This window comes from Pteropus vampyrus, unplaced genomic scaffold (genome assembly GCF_000151845.1).
Source record: "Pteropus vampyrus isolate Shadow unplaced genomic scaffold, Pvam_2.0 Scaffold108, whole genome shotgun sequence".
NCBI classification, from domain to species: domain Eukaryota; kingdom Metazoa; phylum Chordata; class Mammalia; order Chiroptera; family Pteropodidae; genus Pteropus; species Pteropus vampyrus.
In genome coordinates, this window is record NW_011888889.1 from 4,613,145 (window position 1) to 4,632,172 (window position 19,028).

At 31.7% G+C, this 19,028-nt stretch overlaps 1 protein-coding gene across 1 annotated transcript in view; it reads left to right on the plus strand.

Moving 5' to 3' along the window:
- SGCZ (sarcoglycan zeta) overlaps positions 1-18,661 on the plus strand; it is a 274,769-nt gene extending 256,108 nt beyond the window's left edge. Inside the window, exons 4-6 of the mRNA XM_023533686.1 lie at positions 2,314-2,386; positions 12,494-12,617; positions 18,470-18,661. Of these exons, the coding sequence (XP_023389454.1) occupies positions 2,314-2,386; positions 12,494-12,617; positions 18,470-18,661 (389 nt within the window). The remainder of the gene's footprint in view (positions 1-2,313; positions 2,387-12,493; positions 12,618-18,469) is intronic.
- Positions 18,662-19,028: the final 367 nt, after the last annotated feature.

Genomic DNA, 19,028 nt, shown 5'->3' on the forward strand with positions numbered 1-19,028 from the left:
ATAAATTTAATGGCTAAGCCTAGTCTTTTTCCCAATTCATGGAATATGTGTGTGTGTGTGTGTGTGTGTGTGTGTGTGTGTGTGTGTGTGTGTCTGTGTCTGTGTCTGTGTATATATATATATAAAATTTATTTTACTTTTGATCTTTATTTTATGAGCTTATGTGCCTGGCTCAGATGGTTTTATACTCCACTGATTTCCTTGTAAGATTATCATTGTCGATTATTAATTTTTGCCCCTTTGGCTCATTCTGGGACAAAAAAGGAGAGACTAAGATTAATTTTCTCATCTGAAGGCCTGCACGTAGTCAGTTATTTATGTTACTTTATTCAATTTTCAACTTAGCTCCTTAGGTGGTATGATTATAAATTTATTTCCTCAAGAATCATTTTTAAAAATCATCAGTAATTTTCTATATCAATGCTTAGATTTGAGACCTCTATCAGTTTTTAATCCTCTTTAGAAAATTAAACTTTTGATAGCATTCTACTTCAGCGATATATTCTGTGCTAAATTATTGTGTGTCATTCTGTGTTTGAAAATAAACATTACTACTGTTCTTTAATTACATTTCTGTTATCCTATTTGAGAAGTTTTCAAAATCATAGAATAGTAGAAATTTATATTTTGACTTTGTACATGGATAATACCCTTTTGGAAGTTATATCTTATTTTTAAATGCCAAAGCAGCCTCTCCATAAGATATGAAAATTTATACCTTGGAACATTGTTTCTAATGCCACCACCACCACAATCACAAAATTCGAATTTTATCTAAAACTGTTACTTTACTTTTAAAGAACTATCTCTAAGAATTTATCACTCACAGAAATAAAGATCTTACCAAATATCGAAAGAGTAAGCCCCTTAAAGCAATAATTTTCTAATAGTTTTCCCATATAATAGTATATGCCCTACAAAGCCTCTTTTGGAAAAAAAATACCAACAACTACTAAAACCCAGTACGAGGTGAACAAATGCCAATAGCTTTTGGCTTATAAACTGAAATCTGTAATATTAGGAATTTACTGCAACAGAACCTTATAAATTTACCCTTAGAACCATAATATACATTAAACCATATTACGGTCTGGGAAAAAAAAACAAAAAACAAAAAACAACCTCTTCTGCTGTGATTTAAGATCAATATCTGTATTGTTGTTTTATGTAGCGGTGTCATCTGGCAACTTTAGTGTATTTCACCATATTCCTTATATAACAATTTACTTTCAAGAAATTTAAATATTAACTCTAATTTCCTGGTGGCAATTTCTAAATTCCCTATTGAATCAATCTACTTATATTGTTTCACAAAAAGCAGAAGCAGGTTCATTTTCTAGGTTTAAATTTTGTATTTTTAAATTGCACTGTATTATTATGCTAGTGCTGAGGCCATTGATGGAGCAGGCATGACATTCTTACACCAAGATATATGAAGATGATTAAACCACAATAAAATAAAGTTTATTTAAAAAAAAAATTCTAAAACATTTATGTGAAATTATACAAAAGAAATGAGAGGTTTTGTCTTCATCTTATTCTAAAAAATGTTTCACATTTGATTTTTGAAAAGAAACATCATTCTATTTTGTTCAGTTAAATTATGGAAAAGCTCTGAAAACCTGGAAAGTCAAATGGAGTCACTAATGGAAAGCTTAAAGTATCATTCAGTTGCCTGAGGAAAGTGTTAGAGTGAATGAGCTCTTCAGGTAACTATGACCCCATATGAAGTCAACTCTAATAAAATGAATTCAAGTAGTTTATGGTTTTGGATACAGCCTAATTCTAGTAAGGTCAAAGTAAGGTGACTGGTTCTCTGCCATTCAGTGATCACTTTCACCAAAGGTCGGAGCTGTATCTGACAAGTGCTAAATGCCTAATAAGACATATGCCTTTAAATATTTAATAATAAATATATTCGAGCTCACTCCACATTTTCATTTATGCTCTGTTGTTTGTAGAAGGACAGAACTGAGTATCATGACCTATCTTTCCCTCAAATTCACTTACCTGGGAAATAAAAGAGGGGAAGGTGATAAGTCTTTCTTCTTTAATCAGAGGGTAAAAATTCTAACTCAATCTGAACTTTTATAAATAAGATCATCTTAAAAGTGGTCTGCATAGTGACATTTAGATTTATCCTCCTTGGCCCTTCACTACCTTGAAATGTTTTTCCAATTTTTCTCTTATTTTCTATACTTCTGTTTTCAGTTGTCCCATTTTTGGAAGAATATTTGATCTATAAAATAGAAATGAAAATTGATACATCTGTCCACTTGCTTATACTGACTACCGGATTTGTGTTACCCCCAGGCACTGAAGGAGCAGTATTTGGGCACTCTGTTGAGACACCTCACATCAGAGCAGAACCTTCCCAAGACCTCAGGTAAGTCCTGACTCTTATACCCATGTCATTGTTTCCATCACTGTTATAGCCTCTGACATATAAAGAATTAGAGTAGAAAATGTGCTACATACCTGTATAAGGAATTGACATTTCTTACCTATGTAATAAATAGTCAAGTATTTGATGAAGGGCAAGAAAGTGTGACTTATTATTCTAAAAATAAGCTTCTGTATATTTTTCCTTAATAAACATACAATGAATATAAAAATAAATATATCAGGAAGAAAGTGAAAAAAGAAAGGAAAGGGCAGTTACAGAAGAAGTTGAAAGGACTGATAAAATAAGGATTCCAGAAAATCCGTCATAGACAATTGTATATCATGCATGGGCATAAAGAAAGGGAGAGCAGAGATTAGAAGAAAGCTATTTATGGTCAAGTAATGTTATGTAGAAGGAATGTTATATGTCAATAAAAAAGATGTTCTAAATAATTAATTTCTGATAGGTAAATTATATTCTAAAGTGCGTTTGCAATGATATTAGAAAACAATATTTATATCAAAAAAATTAAATTAGATATTAAAATCATTTTTAAAGTTGAATCAAAGAGTAACCTGAGAGAGTCTTTCACTTGTAAAACACAATAAAAATATTAAGCAAAAAAAAAAATCACTTTATTTCATAAAGATCAGATTCAGCCCTACCCATTTAAATGAGTGGGAAAAAAAAGCTCAAATGAAAATAGAAAAATAAAGTGAAAGTTCTTAACACCAAAAAAAAAAAAAAAAAGCCAAGGAGTAAAATTTGCACTTTTATAGTTCTAAGATAAAATTTCCTAAAGAACTCAGTTTCTTACTAGTTGAGTAATTCAGATTCAAACAAGCTAATTAACAGTAGCAGGGGAAGGTGGTCTTCTCTATGTGATCAAGCCATTTGTTTTAATAAGATAATAATTATTTACTCTAGGGCAAAACCAAGAGGATTTAGGAAGATTGATGAATATGTGTAAATAGTGTCTCATAATGTGTTATAATCTTGATTTATGATTCTTTTCTCAGTTAAGAATTTAACATTTTTGTGTAATTATTTATTTTCTCTCTCCAGCTAACAAGATCGTATGTTCCATTAGAATATAACCTGCATCTTCCCTGCTTATCTTTAGTGATGTTAATAGCCAGCACCATATCTCACAAATAATAGTGTCTGATAGACATTTGTTAATTTGAATTATTGAAACTTAGCAAAACTGAATAAGTAGCATGTAATATAAGGAACCTGGCAGCATTTGTTATTGTAGTACCAAGACACATGCGACAATGATTCCAAAGTTTATCAAAGATTAGAGCTTCATTCGATAATATTTTTTAAATTACTTAGTTCTAAAAGAAACATTGTTTACTTCTAACATTTTAGTAATTATGTACACATTTTACAGTTTTCTTTATGAAAATCTGTTGCCAAAAGAGGAATAAGAAACAAGTGCTATCTTAATTACCTTGCTGACAAAATTCATGTGTGAATGTGAATTAAGTTATAATTAGTTTATGGTGCTTCTAGTTTTTATTTTCTAATTATTCATCAATTATTTAAACAGTAAACTAAGCTAGGCTTATCTGCTGGTGCTAAAAGCAGATTGGCAGCCCCCCAATATTCCAAAACTGAAACAGAAACAATGCACAGTAATGATGGGGGTATTCAATTATTCATTTGTGTACTGAAGATTAAAAGCAGAGTGTCTGAGATTTTTAGAGGTCTTGCTGACAATTTTCCTTTCAGGGCAATATGAAGTACTCTTAGTTGGCAACCTAATTCTAATCAACAAGGTTGGATGAGTTGGCGAAGTAAATAAAATGGTAATTTGAGGCGTGAGTAGCCATTTTGCCTTTGATTTTGTTTTTGTCAAGAGTAAAAGGCTTTAGAAAGGAATATTTTGTAAAGTTTATTATAGAGAATAGGAATATTTTGGTGTGGAAATGTAGTAGATTTCTATAATTTATTTATTCGACAGATGTTTGATAAGTGTTTAATATGCACCAAGTTTTGTGCTAATTTTTATGTTTATTTTAAACCTACACACGTAGGTTTTTTTTTTTATTTCTTATAGAAGGTGATATGGTTTTTCAATAAGGACCTATATGCTAAAAGGCTAAAAAAAATGTATACTGAATGGTCAATAAGGAGATAACGGCATAATTGCCTGGAATAGCCCAAGTATAAATGTTCTTTCTTTTTTATTTTTAAATTAACTTCTGGTAAGAAATGATGAAATCCATTATATAATACCCATTGCCCAAAGATTGTTTGGATTCAAGCTCCATTAACTATTCCAAGAATAAGACAAGAGCCTTGAGTTGGAATCAGTGAAAGGAGTTAATATTTGATGATATAATTGGAATCTTTGTATCATGTTCATTCTGATCTGAATATAATCTAAAACTGAAATGTTGAGGTTTTCAGGCTCCAAATTACCCTCTGGAAACGCATTGCTTTAATTTACAACACTCTTATGTTCGAGGAAAAACTCTCATTTATTAAGCAGTTAAGGATTTCTTTCTGAGAAATTTTGTCAAAAAAAAGGGAGGGTAAAATACTTTGATGGTATTTTTCTACCTATGAGGAAAAAATAATAATAAAGTAGTATTTTTCTTTTATCCTCTCCTTCTCTTTCCTCTCCTCCCTTCCTCTCTCCTTCTCCCTTCTTCCCTTCCTCTCCTCTTTTATCCTTTTACTCTTTAATTCTGTGTATGTTTTTATATATTTATTTAGAATTAGTAGCAAATGAGCCTTCTGAGAAGCTTGTGTTAGCTTGCAATCTTGGGAACACAAGAAGGTAATTGATCTAGAGATTTCCTTGATCTAATTTGAAGGAGACCATAATGGAATGTGCTAGTGAGCAAAAAAAAAATGATAAATATGGAGGAAACAAAACAACGTTGTTGGCATCTGAAGAAAGTTCACTGTAGCCTAAAGTGATAAGACAGTAAAATTTCTTATATGTTTAAGTCATAGTTTGCATTGATTTTTTTTTGCCTTAAAACACTTTCTGTTTAATTCTTCATTCATTCCATCACTGAAGCTGAGAAATCATTAATGAGTGACTACTATTTCTCTGACATAGTGTTAAATATTTATCAATAACAAGGTACATGATGCTTAAGTTTCTGTTTAGTAATTGTATCTTTGTGACTTAGTTTAAAAGAAGTCTGAACTCTTAGAATGTTGAAATTTCTGCTAGAGACCTAGGTCACTCATTTGCAAATTTGAGAATTGCACAGCACCTTAAAAACAAAATCATGTTGCAACTTTGGTATATAAACATCATAAAAACAGAATTGCTTGGAGAAAACAGAGCGAGGTGACTTGAGTTCAACCTTAATCCTTCCCTCTGCTATAATCCCTGGGAACCCACTGTGAAAACTAGTCTGAAATTTACTGCTGTGATTGCTATAATGGTTTCAAAATGAATACTTTTTGTAGTTTTATACTTCGAATAAATAAAGTGGGATATTATGTACTAAATCTTCCTTCAGTTTTCTGTGGAATATTATAGTCAGTGATTTTTTAATTCGTTTTTATATTTTGAATAGTTAAAACTGGAAGTTATCCTTGGAGAGTGTGTTAAGGATCTAATGTTATTTTCTTCAGTATGATTAGTCAATTTATTAAGCATTATTTATTAAATAAGATAACATATCCACCCCCAAATGGTTGCTACATTTGTCGGATATTAAATTTCCATAAATTCCTTCCATCTGTTTTAGACTGTATTGTGTTCCATTGACCCAAATTCTATATCTAATTCCAATATAATTTGTAATTAAAATAAACTTTATATTAAGTTCTAATTTTAAAAGGAAGATCTCCCACTTTATTTTTTAAAATCCAATACTGTCACACATACTTTTCTCCCCAAAATATGTTGACATAATATTTTAAATTTCAAGAGATTTTCTTGAGAATTTTGGGGGGGATTCAATAACAAATGTTTATTACTTTTTGAAATATTGTAAATTTCATGATGTAGAGATATATTTGAGTTTGTTTTTATCCAGGAATATCTCAAATTCTTGAATTTCCAAGTAAAACAAATATATCATAAATTCTTTCCAGATATCCCCCCAATATAATTGTAAAATACAGACATTAAATAATATAGCATTTATATTAATATAATAATTTAGCCACAGGAATTATATATTTTAAAAGTATCCCTATATGTCATTAATCTTTATTTCACCTTAATACAGTTGATGACAGTCAAACATTAGCGTCAATTAACAATTTTCCTATTCAGATTCCCCCAGCATGTTTTACAAATTTTACAGAAAAAGTAGATAATCTTATAAGATGTGAAACCACAGCTTCTTTCCCAACATCTTATTATAAAAATTCTCAAAAATATTCAGTGTTGAAAGCATCTCTTAATGACCATCTATATACTCCCAGCTAGATTTTTCCATTATTATTTCCTATATTTTTCCTATAACAATGGAAAAATCACATATGTATACATCCTTAATCACATATGTATACATTCTATCACCCATTGACTTATGTATCATATTTTTTATGCATTTGAACATAAATTGCATTAATCTGTATACTTTCTATGATTGCTTTAGCAAGTATATCATAAACTAGTAGTGTTCAAGATCATTTACACTTTCTTTTGTTGTAAAATAATTATGCAATAGCATTCACAAAGCTTAAGTGCATGTTTGTTGAGTTTTAAAAAATGCACACATCTGTGTTAACCCAAATTTCTATCATTACCCAAGAAAATTCCCTCATGCCCTCTCCTAGTAAATCCCCACCACTACCACGAGGAGCAACCTCAGCCCTCACTTTGTTCACCTGGGATTTGATTAGACTGATTTAGTACTAAATATGAATTAATCATACAGTATGTACCCTTCTTTAAAAGATCTCTTTCACTCTACATATTTTTGAGATCCATACATGATATTGTCTGTATCAATAGTTCTTTCTGCTTTGTTGCTAATTAGTATTCCATTATATGAACATGCAATATTTTATTTATGCATTTTCCTAACTGATAGACACTTGGGTTTATCCGACATATGTTAAACTTTATATAAAAATGCCAAGCTTTCCAAAGTAGTTGTATCATTTTACTCCTTCACCAAAAATAAAGGAGCATTTCAGTTGCTACATGTCTTCACTAATATTTAGTGTTAGCATTCTCGTGGGTGTGTAGTGGTACCTCATGTTTTTAATTTGCCATGACGTGATGATTAATGATTTTAATGACTTTTTCATGTACATATGGGACAACCATATATATTCTTTAGCAAAGTGTTTGTTCAAATCTTTTGTTCATATTTGATGTTTTTGTATTTTTATCTTTGATTTGGAAGATTATTTATACATCCTAGCACCAGTGCTTTGTTATATATTTGTGTGTTTGTGTATAAATATATATATTATATATATATGTATATATAATGTGTATAAATGTATATACATATATATGGAGAGAGAGAAAGTAATTTCCCAGTATATAATTTATATACTGTAATTTATACAGATCGTATATTCATTTTATTGAAGGTAATTCTTTTTATGATCTAAGAATGACTTTCCTGCTCCCAAATCACAGAGATATTTCCCCTTAAAAGCCTATGTTTTTAGCTTTTACTTTTGATAACAGTGTGTGGTATAGATTTAGGTTCATTTTGTCCACATAGAGTTCAGTTATTCCAGCACCATTCACTGAAAAGACTGCTTTTTCTCATTGGATCACTGCCTTTGTCAAAAAATCAAATGACCATACATGTGAAAGTCTCTATTTCTGGAGTCTCTATTTTATTCCATTGTTTGATTTGTTATGCTAGCCTGACACTGTCTTGATTACAATAGCATTGCAATAAGTTTTAAGTTCTCCAAAACTGTTATTCTTTTTCATGATTGCTTTAGGTATTCTAGGGTCTTTGCTACTAACTACATAATCCTGAGAAAATGACTCTACTACAATAAGATTCAAGTACTACCTAGGTAAAATATGGATAATTAGAGGGCCCATTTTGCAGTATTGGTGATTAAGAGAATCTATGCAAAGTTTTAAGTATAGAATAAGTTCCTAGTGTTAATATTAGCTCTTAGTATATTATTATAATTATATGGCTAACACTAATAAAGAAGGGAAAATCTAATGATGTTTTGCAATGGCTACAATATTTCTATTTTTAAGTGCTCTATGATTTTATTTATTAGGTTACTGAGCCCCAGAGAGGTTAGCTGGATTTAAAATTTGAAGTAGAACTCATTTAGAATCTATGAGTTTCATATTCAAATCCTTTGTTTAATTCTTTTATTAAGTTGATGTAACTTTTGAGCATAGTAATTAAGTTTCAGTTAATTTATACCTCAATTTCCAAGACTCCTTCTTGTAAATAATTTTCATTACTTTATAGTATAAAACAACACTTTCAAAATCAGTAATGGTTTTCTATTATTCCGAAATTTCTAATATGGCTTCTAGAAGCACTCAGCTTCTAGTAAAGGCCCGGGAAAATATTTTGTATAAGTTGGCATGGCTAGCAAATTGTGATGCCTACTTTTATTTCATATTTTTAAAATTTTTTATCTAAATCTATTTGCTTTATAATGGTTTGGATAGATCATATAATCATATACCCACCTAACTTCAAATCTTTTTATAAGGCTTCAATTTGCTTAAATGTAAAGATTACTTTCTTATTGTCAGAATTCATGGAGTTTAACACTTGAAGTTAGGTGTAGGTGCAGATATTTGCACACCACTTGTGCAGAAATGTCTTTTCTCTACTTAGCATGTGATAAACCTAGAAACAATGAATAGCTCTAAGTATGTATTGTGTGTGCATATATATAAGTGTAAGTATACATGTAATTATAGATGCTAATATTGGTTGATTCAGATATATATTGGTTAATATTGGTTGATATTGGTTTATTCAGATATAATATATTCATCTGTAAATGATCACAATGAGTTTATGTTGTTCACAATATTGTCAGTTTGAAGTTCTTTCGTCTCCATATATATTGCAGTCCTGTTATGATTTTTTGCCTAGAAAAAAATAGTTTACTTTCTTATGCTAAATAGTTTATTTGCTTATGTTAATTTTAAGCTTGTAAAAATAGTTTGCAAGTTTAAATTTTCATGTTCATAAAAAATATTTGACTACCACAACTTGTTCTTTTGAAAATAGAATTATCAAATCCTCCAGGTATTCTAATAAAGTTTTATTACTCTTTAACCGTACACTCTCCTTAATTAATTTTAAGTTTCTAGTATATATTACTCATCTAAATGTTGAATACTATTCAAAACAGTGCTATTTTTAATAAAACTTATTTTTAATGAAACTTACTGGGGCACTACATTTAACTTTATCAAGATTAACAAAGCATATAGTTGAAACCTATTTTATTCAATCTAAATCACTTCAAAACTTTTTAGGACTTAACAATACCATAAAATTGCTACTAGTTTTTGAATGTTTTTAATATATGCTTCGTTAAGTTTTATTTACATATATAATATACATATTTAATAATTTACATACATATATAATATAGAAGGTACATTACTGCTCTTCTCATATCTCTAACACCTAGAGAATAAAAGTCCCACAACCTAGGACTTGGCCCCAGGTAGCAAAACACAGCGAACCATTCAAGGCCAATTCTGTTGATTTCCCTCCAGATCTTCTCTACCCTGTGAATCAAGAAAATAGTTTTCCATAGGCTTGAATAAACAACAAGTTCTCAATGATTTTGGTTTTCTTCTGATGTTTTTGTTTATGTGCTGAATCATTTTCAGCACATTAAATGGCTAGTGTTTTATTCAACTCAAAATGTTAATAAGATTAGAAAACACAAAAGATTTTTCTCAGCTTCTCTGCTCTATCATCCATCATTTGTGGCAAAGGGTACTGTCTAGTGAATGGGAATGGTAAGGGGCACAAGCAAATGGGATAAGGGAGAAAATTCCATTAATATTTCAAAATATTATTCTACCATGTACTTATGTCCCTTTATTCTTTTAAGAAATTTATTATATTCCTATAAGAAATCATTATAATTGTCCATTTAAAGATGATAAAATCGAGGCTTATTGCTGCTGACTGACTTTCCTGAACTGAGGTTCAGCCAGCTCTCAACTTTACCTCCTCTTTGAAGAGGAATCCTCTAAGTCAGCATTAGCAAATCACTCTGCTCTGTGGCTATGCTGCCAATGACACCTGAGGTCTAAAATGAATGTAATAAAAATGTTCTGATTAAATAATTAACAAAAACAAGAATGGAAAAACCCAAGAGCCCTGAAATCATTGATATATTCTAATGCTCTGATCCCAAATGTCAAACATGGTAGAAATATAGTACAAAAATGTACACATGTAATATGGACATTTTACTATCAAATATATAAGTAATAACCCAAACTCCTTAACCTCAGAAACAAAATATATCATATCATTTATTTTATAAATTAAGTGTTCTTCACACTTATAAGTTCACTGAGTTGTGTTTCTGTGAATGTCAAATTCATAATCTCTTTTAGAACTTTAATCTATTTTGATTCCTTATCTGATTTTTGTTTGAATGGTTTGATAATATACAAACTTAAATAATTACATTTAATGTCATGGATAATTAACAAATGGAAATAGTTGTGGTCACAGATATACTATTCAAGGTGCTGTAGATTTGGGGAAATCAGGGGAAATCAATTAAAAATATACTTTTAACATTCAGTTTTTGAAATTTATATACCATGTGCAAAGTATAAGGATGGCGAATGAAAAATTATGACTGATTTTTTTTCAAGTTTTCAAATATTCTGTCAAAATCTGTGATTTTTATTTAAAAAATGACAACAAACGGAGATTTCTTTAAAATACATATTCAAAACTTGACCCTGCCAGGAATTGTGTGAAGATACCAAGAGTCCCAAAGAGATGAACATTTCAAAGTTGTTTTTTTTTTTGAGTGAAAAAACAAAAACAAACAAACAAACAAACAACATTTGCAAGTGTCCAAATACTTCTAAATGCTGATTCTTGTCTTTCAACCTTTCCAAATCAAGTTCAATTTCACTACTGAGAGACTGCTAATCTTCAGAGACAAACTGTTTGATGTGTTTTTTTTCTGCAGAACAGCTCTGGATCTATTGCCTCAAAAGAAACTACTTTCTCTAGATGATAGCGAACGTAAGCCTGAGGGGGCTCTTTTCCTGAAGTCATGGGGTCAAGGGGAACACAGACAACTGCAGCCCCAGAGCTGAACGCATATCTGAAAAGACCAACTCAGAGATATTACTTCTTCTCACACTAGTGCTTTTTATGACTATATTGTACTTTCTGTATTCTGTCTTCTTTGGCTCTTTTCTCTAGTTTTATAGTTGAAGATGATTTTGTAACTGCCTCTCAGCTATCATTTTTACAGGCACAACTATCTAAAATACTTTTTTCCCTCAAAATCTGTGTAGTCAACCTTTAATTACATTTGTACTTGTGTATCGAATTTTTCTTCTTCATTGATATTATTTATTCTGTGGATATTTTCCTTGGCCAGTAGTCAGTTGATGCAGGAAATGTCTTGTTTCTTCATTTTAATTAACTTCTAAAGTGTAAAAGGTACTTTGAAAAATTTCAAATTTACAAAATTTTTACTGTGCGCACTTAAAAGCTTGCAATATTCATGATTTTCTTAATGCTCTCTCATCTTTGCAAGATAGGGACTCTTATTGAGGGATACTTACATGATCACTTTGTAGAAATGCATTTATTAAAGCTCCTTCATTAAAATTGAAAATGTATAAAAGATTTAAACATGTAAACTTATCACAACCTACTTTTCATGTGCATTGTGAAGGGAAACGACATTGAAACTGTTAGTAAATCATTATACAAATGAAAAATAGTTGATGTCAACAAATAAAGAGATTCACTGAGTCAAAAAATAAATAAGGTAATCAAAAATTATTCTGAAACCTTATTTGGGCTTTTTTGAAACGGCAAGGAATTTTATTTATGCTCACTTGTTTCTTTGTTTGTTTTTAGTTGACTAATGTTATTTTTTTGTGTATCATAATTTTTTTTCTTTTTACTATTAAAGATTATTTTGTTTTTTCCTTAGGCTTGAATCACCGACCAGGTCCTTGATAATGGAAGCTCCTCGAGGGGTCCAGGTGAGTGCAGCTGCAGGAGACTTCAAGGCCACCTGCAGGAAGGAGCTCCATTTGCAGTCTACAGAGGGGGAGGTGAGTTCTCAAGGATAGAGACTGGCCCTTTACTGCTGAGGGCCCTGCCTCTCAAAGTATATGCATGTGGTTCCAAGTAAAACATAAAGAACTGCATCATAAGAGAATTTAAATTATGAAATTACAGTACTTCTTGAATATAAAATTTGGTGAACTTAATGGTATATTCTTAAGTCAAAGCTCTATTTTCTATTAAAAGGCGTTCATTCATATGTCAATTATAAGTGGAGCATCTAAACTTGTGTAGTTTCAAAATTGGCATATAAATATAATAAATATCAAGATAACATCAAGAACAAGATAATCCTTGTTTTCTTTATTGTATTTTTGTCTTCAAAACATTTTTTCTAAAAAGTACCTTGGATGTTTGTTTCTGTAAAGATAGAGCCTACATTTTTAAAAGAAAAAAAGCAAAGTTTATTTTGCTATTTAAACCTATTGTTACTTCTGAGATAGATACTGTTATAGCTTTCTTCCAAGTCACTTTCTTTCCCCCAAGAATCTCCTTTAAGTCTGTCGTCAATCCTTTAAAGATCCTCTCCTTTTTCTTGCTTCCTGCTCTAAAAAAACCCTTTGCTTCAGTCTTCTCCTCTTTCTCTCTAGGCACACATTTATTTAATTTACTTTACTAGCTGTATACATTGTGGTTGTTGCATCTGAAAAATCATGCTTTTGTCAGTTCTGAAAATGAGTCAGCATTATGTCTTCAGATACTACCTCTCCCCATTTTCTCTGTGGCATTTTTCTAGAACTCTAAAGAAATACTAAGTTTATTCACTTTTACCCTCCAGATCTCTTAGCCTCCCCTTTCTACTTTTTATGTCTTTGTCTCCATGTGCCTCACTCTGCTTATTTATTCAGATCTATATGCCCAGGTTCTTCTTCAATATCTAATCTCTTATTTAATCCCTACATTGAGCTTTTAATGTTAGTAATTATGTTGTTCATTTCTAGGATTTTCATCTGTTGTTCTTTCAAATCTGCCTGGACATCTTGGTAGTTGTTCTTTTATTTGCTTGTTTGTTTTTAATTCTACCTTAATTATTACAAAGCCTTATACATAATACATATTCTATTCTGTATATTTTTACTGCAATTCCCAAAGTCCTTGAAGGTCTAAATCTGTTGGAATGCTGTTTCTACAAATTAATTCCCCTAGTATTTTCTTGCTTCATGTACTTATTTATTTTTTATTATCAGCTTACAAAGTTCAAGTTGAGAAGAAAAAGAATGGAAGGAGAATTTGAGAGAGATGCTCTGGAGCATTTTATAAGTCTTTAGATGTAAAGATGAGGACATAAATTAATAGAATCAAAGGGAAATGTTCTTCTTTTACTTTTACTTTTATGCCATTATCTCAGTTGCTGATTCAAGATAAATTTTAATTGCATATTTTGCTTCTTTTTTATAAACAAAGTTATTGGCAGAACCATAGTAACATCTTAGTGGATATTACAACTTAAATTATTTTAAAATATGCTTTATAATATTTTAAAAATATGTCCATATTACCTTTTAGAATTCTTTTCCACTACAATTACAAACTATGTTACTTTATCTACCACAGCAAGACAGAAATCTTTCAGAATATCCCAGGTCTTTTCTAAAGAGTTGCTTTTATCATGCTAATCATTTCATTCAAATTATTCGGAGTGAATCATTCCATAATAAATATTGATGGTCATAAATCTCCTTTCTGCTTCTATTTACGTACCACTTTATTTATTGTTTTATTCAAAGTATCAGCAGAATCCTTGGATACAATTATAGGTTAGCATTTAATTGTGAATTGAGTATTACGCTATAAGTAAATCATAGCCAGTGGTTTTCAGTTGTAGTTATTTTTTATATTAATAAAACAAATATATAGAAAAGCACAGCATTATGTCTTCATAGAATGCATAGTATAATATAAATAGCATGTAATTTTCCTACAAAGAAGTGTGAAATGATATAAAATCTTTCTCTTTGCTTCATTGGCTATGCCACAGAAAGGCAGATTGATCGTTTACTAAACAATATAGAAAGATGTAAAGTCCCTACTGTTAGATAGTTTTAAACCAGTAAAAATCAGAGCAGGTATGGTATTGAGGTAACCAAAATAACAGACAAATTGTGTAAGAATGAAATTGCACACAAAATTCTGCACGCAGAAAATTCAGTTATTTCAGACATAATGTTGCAAGAAATTTCAAAGTCAGTTCTGAAGACAACATGAATCATAATTGTAGGAACATTGAAAGTGTTATAACAGCATATGAAATACAATAACATAATAACATGTTACAAGATTACCAAGGGAAGAGAGAACAATTTTCATTTTACAAATTGATTAAAATTTTCTCCTACAGTGATAGGTCTAATTTTAAAAGATAAGAATGGGATAAATGAATTCTTGGTGGAGAGAAGACAATGGGCCATGAGTTAAAACCTTGGGGATGTAATTCTGAGTATCAGGAAGAGATTCAAAACAAATGCATTTTATGGTTTATAGGGCAATATAGGATAGAAATATCAATTTTAGAAGTTGGAAAGTGAACAGTATTATAGTAACTGCCTTAGCAGACAGAAAGAGATATGAGCAAGCCCTTCCATGCTGGAAAAGCTGAACAATGTTGGGTTGGAAAGAATTAATATATATTGCTTCTTTTTACCTCATGACTTATTTTCTATCTCAAGCCAAGAAAATATCATTTTTCTCTTTTTAAAGGCATCATTCATTTTAATTTATCTATTAATAAAATCTACCTCCCTTATATGTTGAGGCTACTGTTTGGATCTCAGAAGTTTATAGAATTAAATACTGTCATATAGCTAAGTATTGTCTAGAGCAGCCTCTAAATAGGTAGGAGAGCTGGAGGGCACTGCTACAGCTAAGCCAAACCGGGTCACACACCATAAATTTCAAGGCTGACGCCATTGATGAGGCATCCACATCTCTTTTTGCTTTCCAAGGCTGCCAACTGTATGCCTTACCTGTATAAAAACAGCTACTCTTCACAAAAACAGCTACTCTTTATTCATTCAGACTACCTCAATGGAAAGACAATTAGTTCCAAACTATAAAAACCAGTGATGCGGCATGGTGTCAGCAAGGCTCTGCAAACCACCAGTACTAACCAGTAAAATTTATTTCTATGCTTACTAACAAATGAACCATTCATAATATCTTACAATCATTTCATCAATACCACATGAGCCTCTTTATCCACATGTTCTTTAGTTTTCCATGTTTCACTCGTTATTGTCTATATTTCAAGGTTTCTTGGACAAAACACGAGCACCTAACATTTCTTCAGCGTGAACTCACCTAAACCTCGCAGTCCCAGAGCTTGCCTCTGTAATATTTTTCAGCATTTTTTGAAGCTTGAGAATGTCTGCTGTCTGCAAGCGTGCTAGCTCCTAAAAAGAAGTGAGAAAAGAGGAATGAGCTCTATAAGTCTAGTTTCTCTCAAACTCAGCTAGTAAAAAAAATCATTCCTTCTCCCCTGTGGAGAAATGAGTGAAAGCCCAGAGCGTGTAACATTGTGTTACACTCACTGATGTCCCTCAACGTGGAAACAGAGTCAGAAGAAATGAGACTCAGCATCTGTGCCCCAAAATTTATCTTCATTTTCCTTTGCTTGTTTTGGGCATTTCTAACTTTTACATCAGATAAACAAATTTACTAAAATGATTAGAACAGAAGCCCTTTATTCTCTTTTCTTTCCTGTCACTTAACCCAGGAGTAATTATGGGGTAATATATTTCAACATGTGTCACCTACAAATGAAAACTTTAAGGATGCTTTCTTAACTTTGAATATTGGTGGTAAATGCAATCATTCCTTTATATTGTGTAATTTATTCATTTATTCAACACCTACTTGTATTATATGGAAGCTTTATGTTCAGGGTCAAACACTGTGAAGTTATAATAAAATAGAGGTGTGAGTCCATCTTCAGGGGAAGCATAGTTTAGTAAGGAAAGTAAGCTATGACTATAAAATAACATATTAAGTGATCAGCAAAATAAGATTAATAACAATAAAGTAAAAATGTCTTCCATCTTGGATCATCAGGAGATGATCTATGAAGGATGAAGTGGATGAACTGAACTTTGGTGGAAGGTAACATTTGCACCCAAGAAGGGAGAGACGAGACATGTCAAAAGTGAAGAAAGTGTTATTTCACACAATATGTGTTTTCGCAGTTCTACGCACTATTCTATATCCATGAACCAAAGATATGCCCTGACCTCATAGATCTTACTTTTAAATAAGAGAAACAGACAATAAATGAGTAAATACAATGAATATTAGGAAGGATTGTAACTACAGAGAAAAGTAAAACTGTTGAGAAATTAATAACTAGGTTAAGGTTATTTTAATAGGGTGGTTAGGAAAGTCTTTTCTGAGCAGATGACCTTTTAGTAGAGATTTGAACAAATATACTCACATCCAAATTAATCTAAAATATGCATGCCTATAGTATATGAATCTTTTTTCTGACTCACTTATGCAATCAGTTCCGGTGTTTCAAAATTTAAAAAGTATGAAAAGGCAAACAGTGGAAATCTCCCTCCTACCCCTGTTCTCTAACCACCTAGTTAATATCTAACCCCCCTTATAAATATCTGGAGAAAAGTATTTTAAGCTAAAGAAATGGGGAATAGAAAAGCCCTTAGGCCAGAGTTCTTTTGGCATTGTGAGAAATGCAAAAGCTGGAGCAAAAATTATAGGCAGTGATGTTGGAGAGATGGGCCAAATTATATCAAGCTTGTGGGCCATGGACAAGAATGGTGATTCATGTTAAGAGTGCTGGCAGGCCATTAGAGAATTTTGAGCACTGAAGTGACATGATTTGATTTACATTTCTTAAAAGTTTACTCAAGCAGTATGTAAAATAGACTATAAGAGGACAAGAATGGCAGCTGGGTGGGCCAGATTAGGAAGCCTTTCCAAGATCCCTAATGAGACATGAATAAAACTTGGATGAGGGCAAAAATGTAGAAAATGGTGTATTCTCTGATTCTCCTGTCAATTAGAGATGCCTGTAGGCAGTAATTAGCTGCATAAGTATAGAATGAAAGGATAGCTAGAGAGAGTTGTTTCTTTGCTCATTCAAGTTCACAATTAAATTTTCCTTCTTTGGAACTTTTCCCATGCATATCAAAGCCATGTGATAACTGTCTCTGAAAGTGTTAAGTCCATGATTCGAAATATGTGAAGTAATTTTACAAGTTAGAAGATACAGCAAAGTAGGTGTTGGTACAAATAATATGCTTCATGGAGACTTCAAACTTAATTATATCTAATAATTATCTATTGCTAATCTTGCTTATTTTCTACCTAGCATAGGTTTTAGACTATTGATATGATTTTATGAGTATTTAAAAAATTTAGGCCTGCCATTTTTTTATTAATTTCCCATCCCTTCAGTAATGTCATCTCCATGAACATTCTCCTTCTCCATGCACACTATCATAGGTGTGTTCAAGCTTCATTTCGGGTGTCCATGGCTGTAGAAACTTTGGAGCTCTTTGTATACTCTTTAGACTAGGCATGATTAAGAAGTTAAATTGAGAGACTTTGTCAAAATCATTAATTTTCTGTGATGTTCGAGTAACTGGGTTGGACTGTTAAGCAGATTGTACAATATTGCTTTTCAGATTGAATGCACCACGTCTCAAAGGAGAAGATAGCTGTAGAGCTTTTGGGCTACACCGTAGAAATGTAATTTGTTTGTTCAACAAAGCATGGCAGCTAAACCAATAGAATTGTTTGTTGTGCAGTCTTTCTTATTAGACCATGTTGTAAAGCTCCAAGGAATGTAGAATGCTAAAATAAATTAAAATGCAATTTTTCCCCCTAGATATTTTTGAATGCGGACACAATTCGGCTGGGAAATCTGCCGACTGGCTCTTTCTCATCTTCACCCAGCTCCTCAAATGCTCAACAGACAGTGTATGAATTGTGTGTCTGCCCCAATGGCAAACTTTACCTTTCTCCAGCAGGAGTAGGTTCCACTTGTCAGTCCAGTAGCAACATCTGCTTGTGGAGCTGAAGTGACTGATTTCTCCTCACACCAGAATAGCCTTTTGTTCCTGTCCGTCTGCTTCACAATTCTGCTCGGTTTCCCTTGTGATAAGTCCAGAGCTTCTTCAAATGGTCCACAGAGCAACCTCTTCCAGCATAAACAGGGATTCGCCGCCACTTTCTCTTGTGATTTACTGTACTGCTCAACACAGAGAGTTTGAGCGACACAATCGTGGAAAAATCATCTTCAGCAGGAAAACTGGATCATAACTTTTGCTCAAAAGGGAGAATAACATAGGTGCCTTTGCTACATGAAGTGAAGCACACAGTTTTAGATTTTTGCAGGACCTGGATATGAACTGCACATATATACATTACATAGATGAAATTCCCAG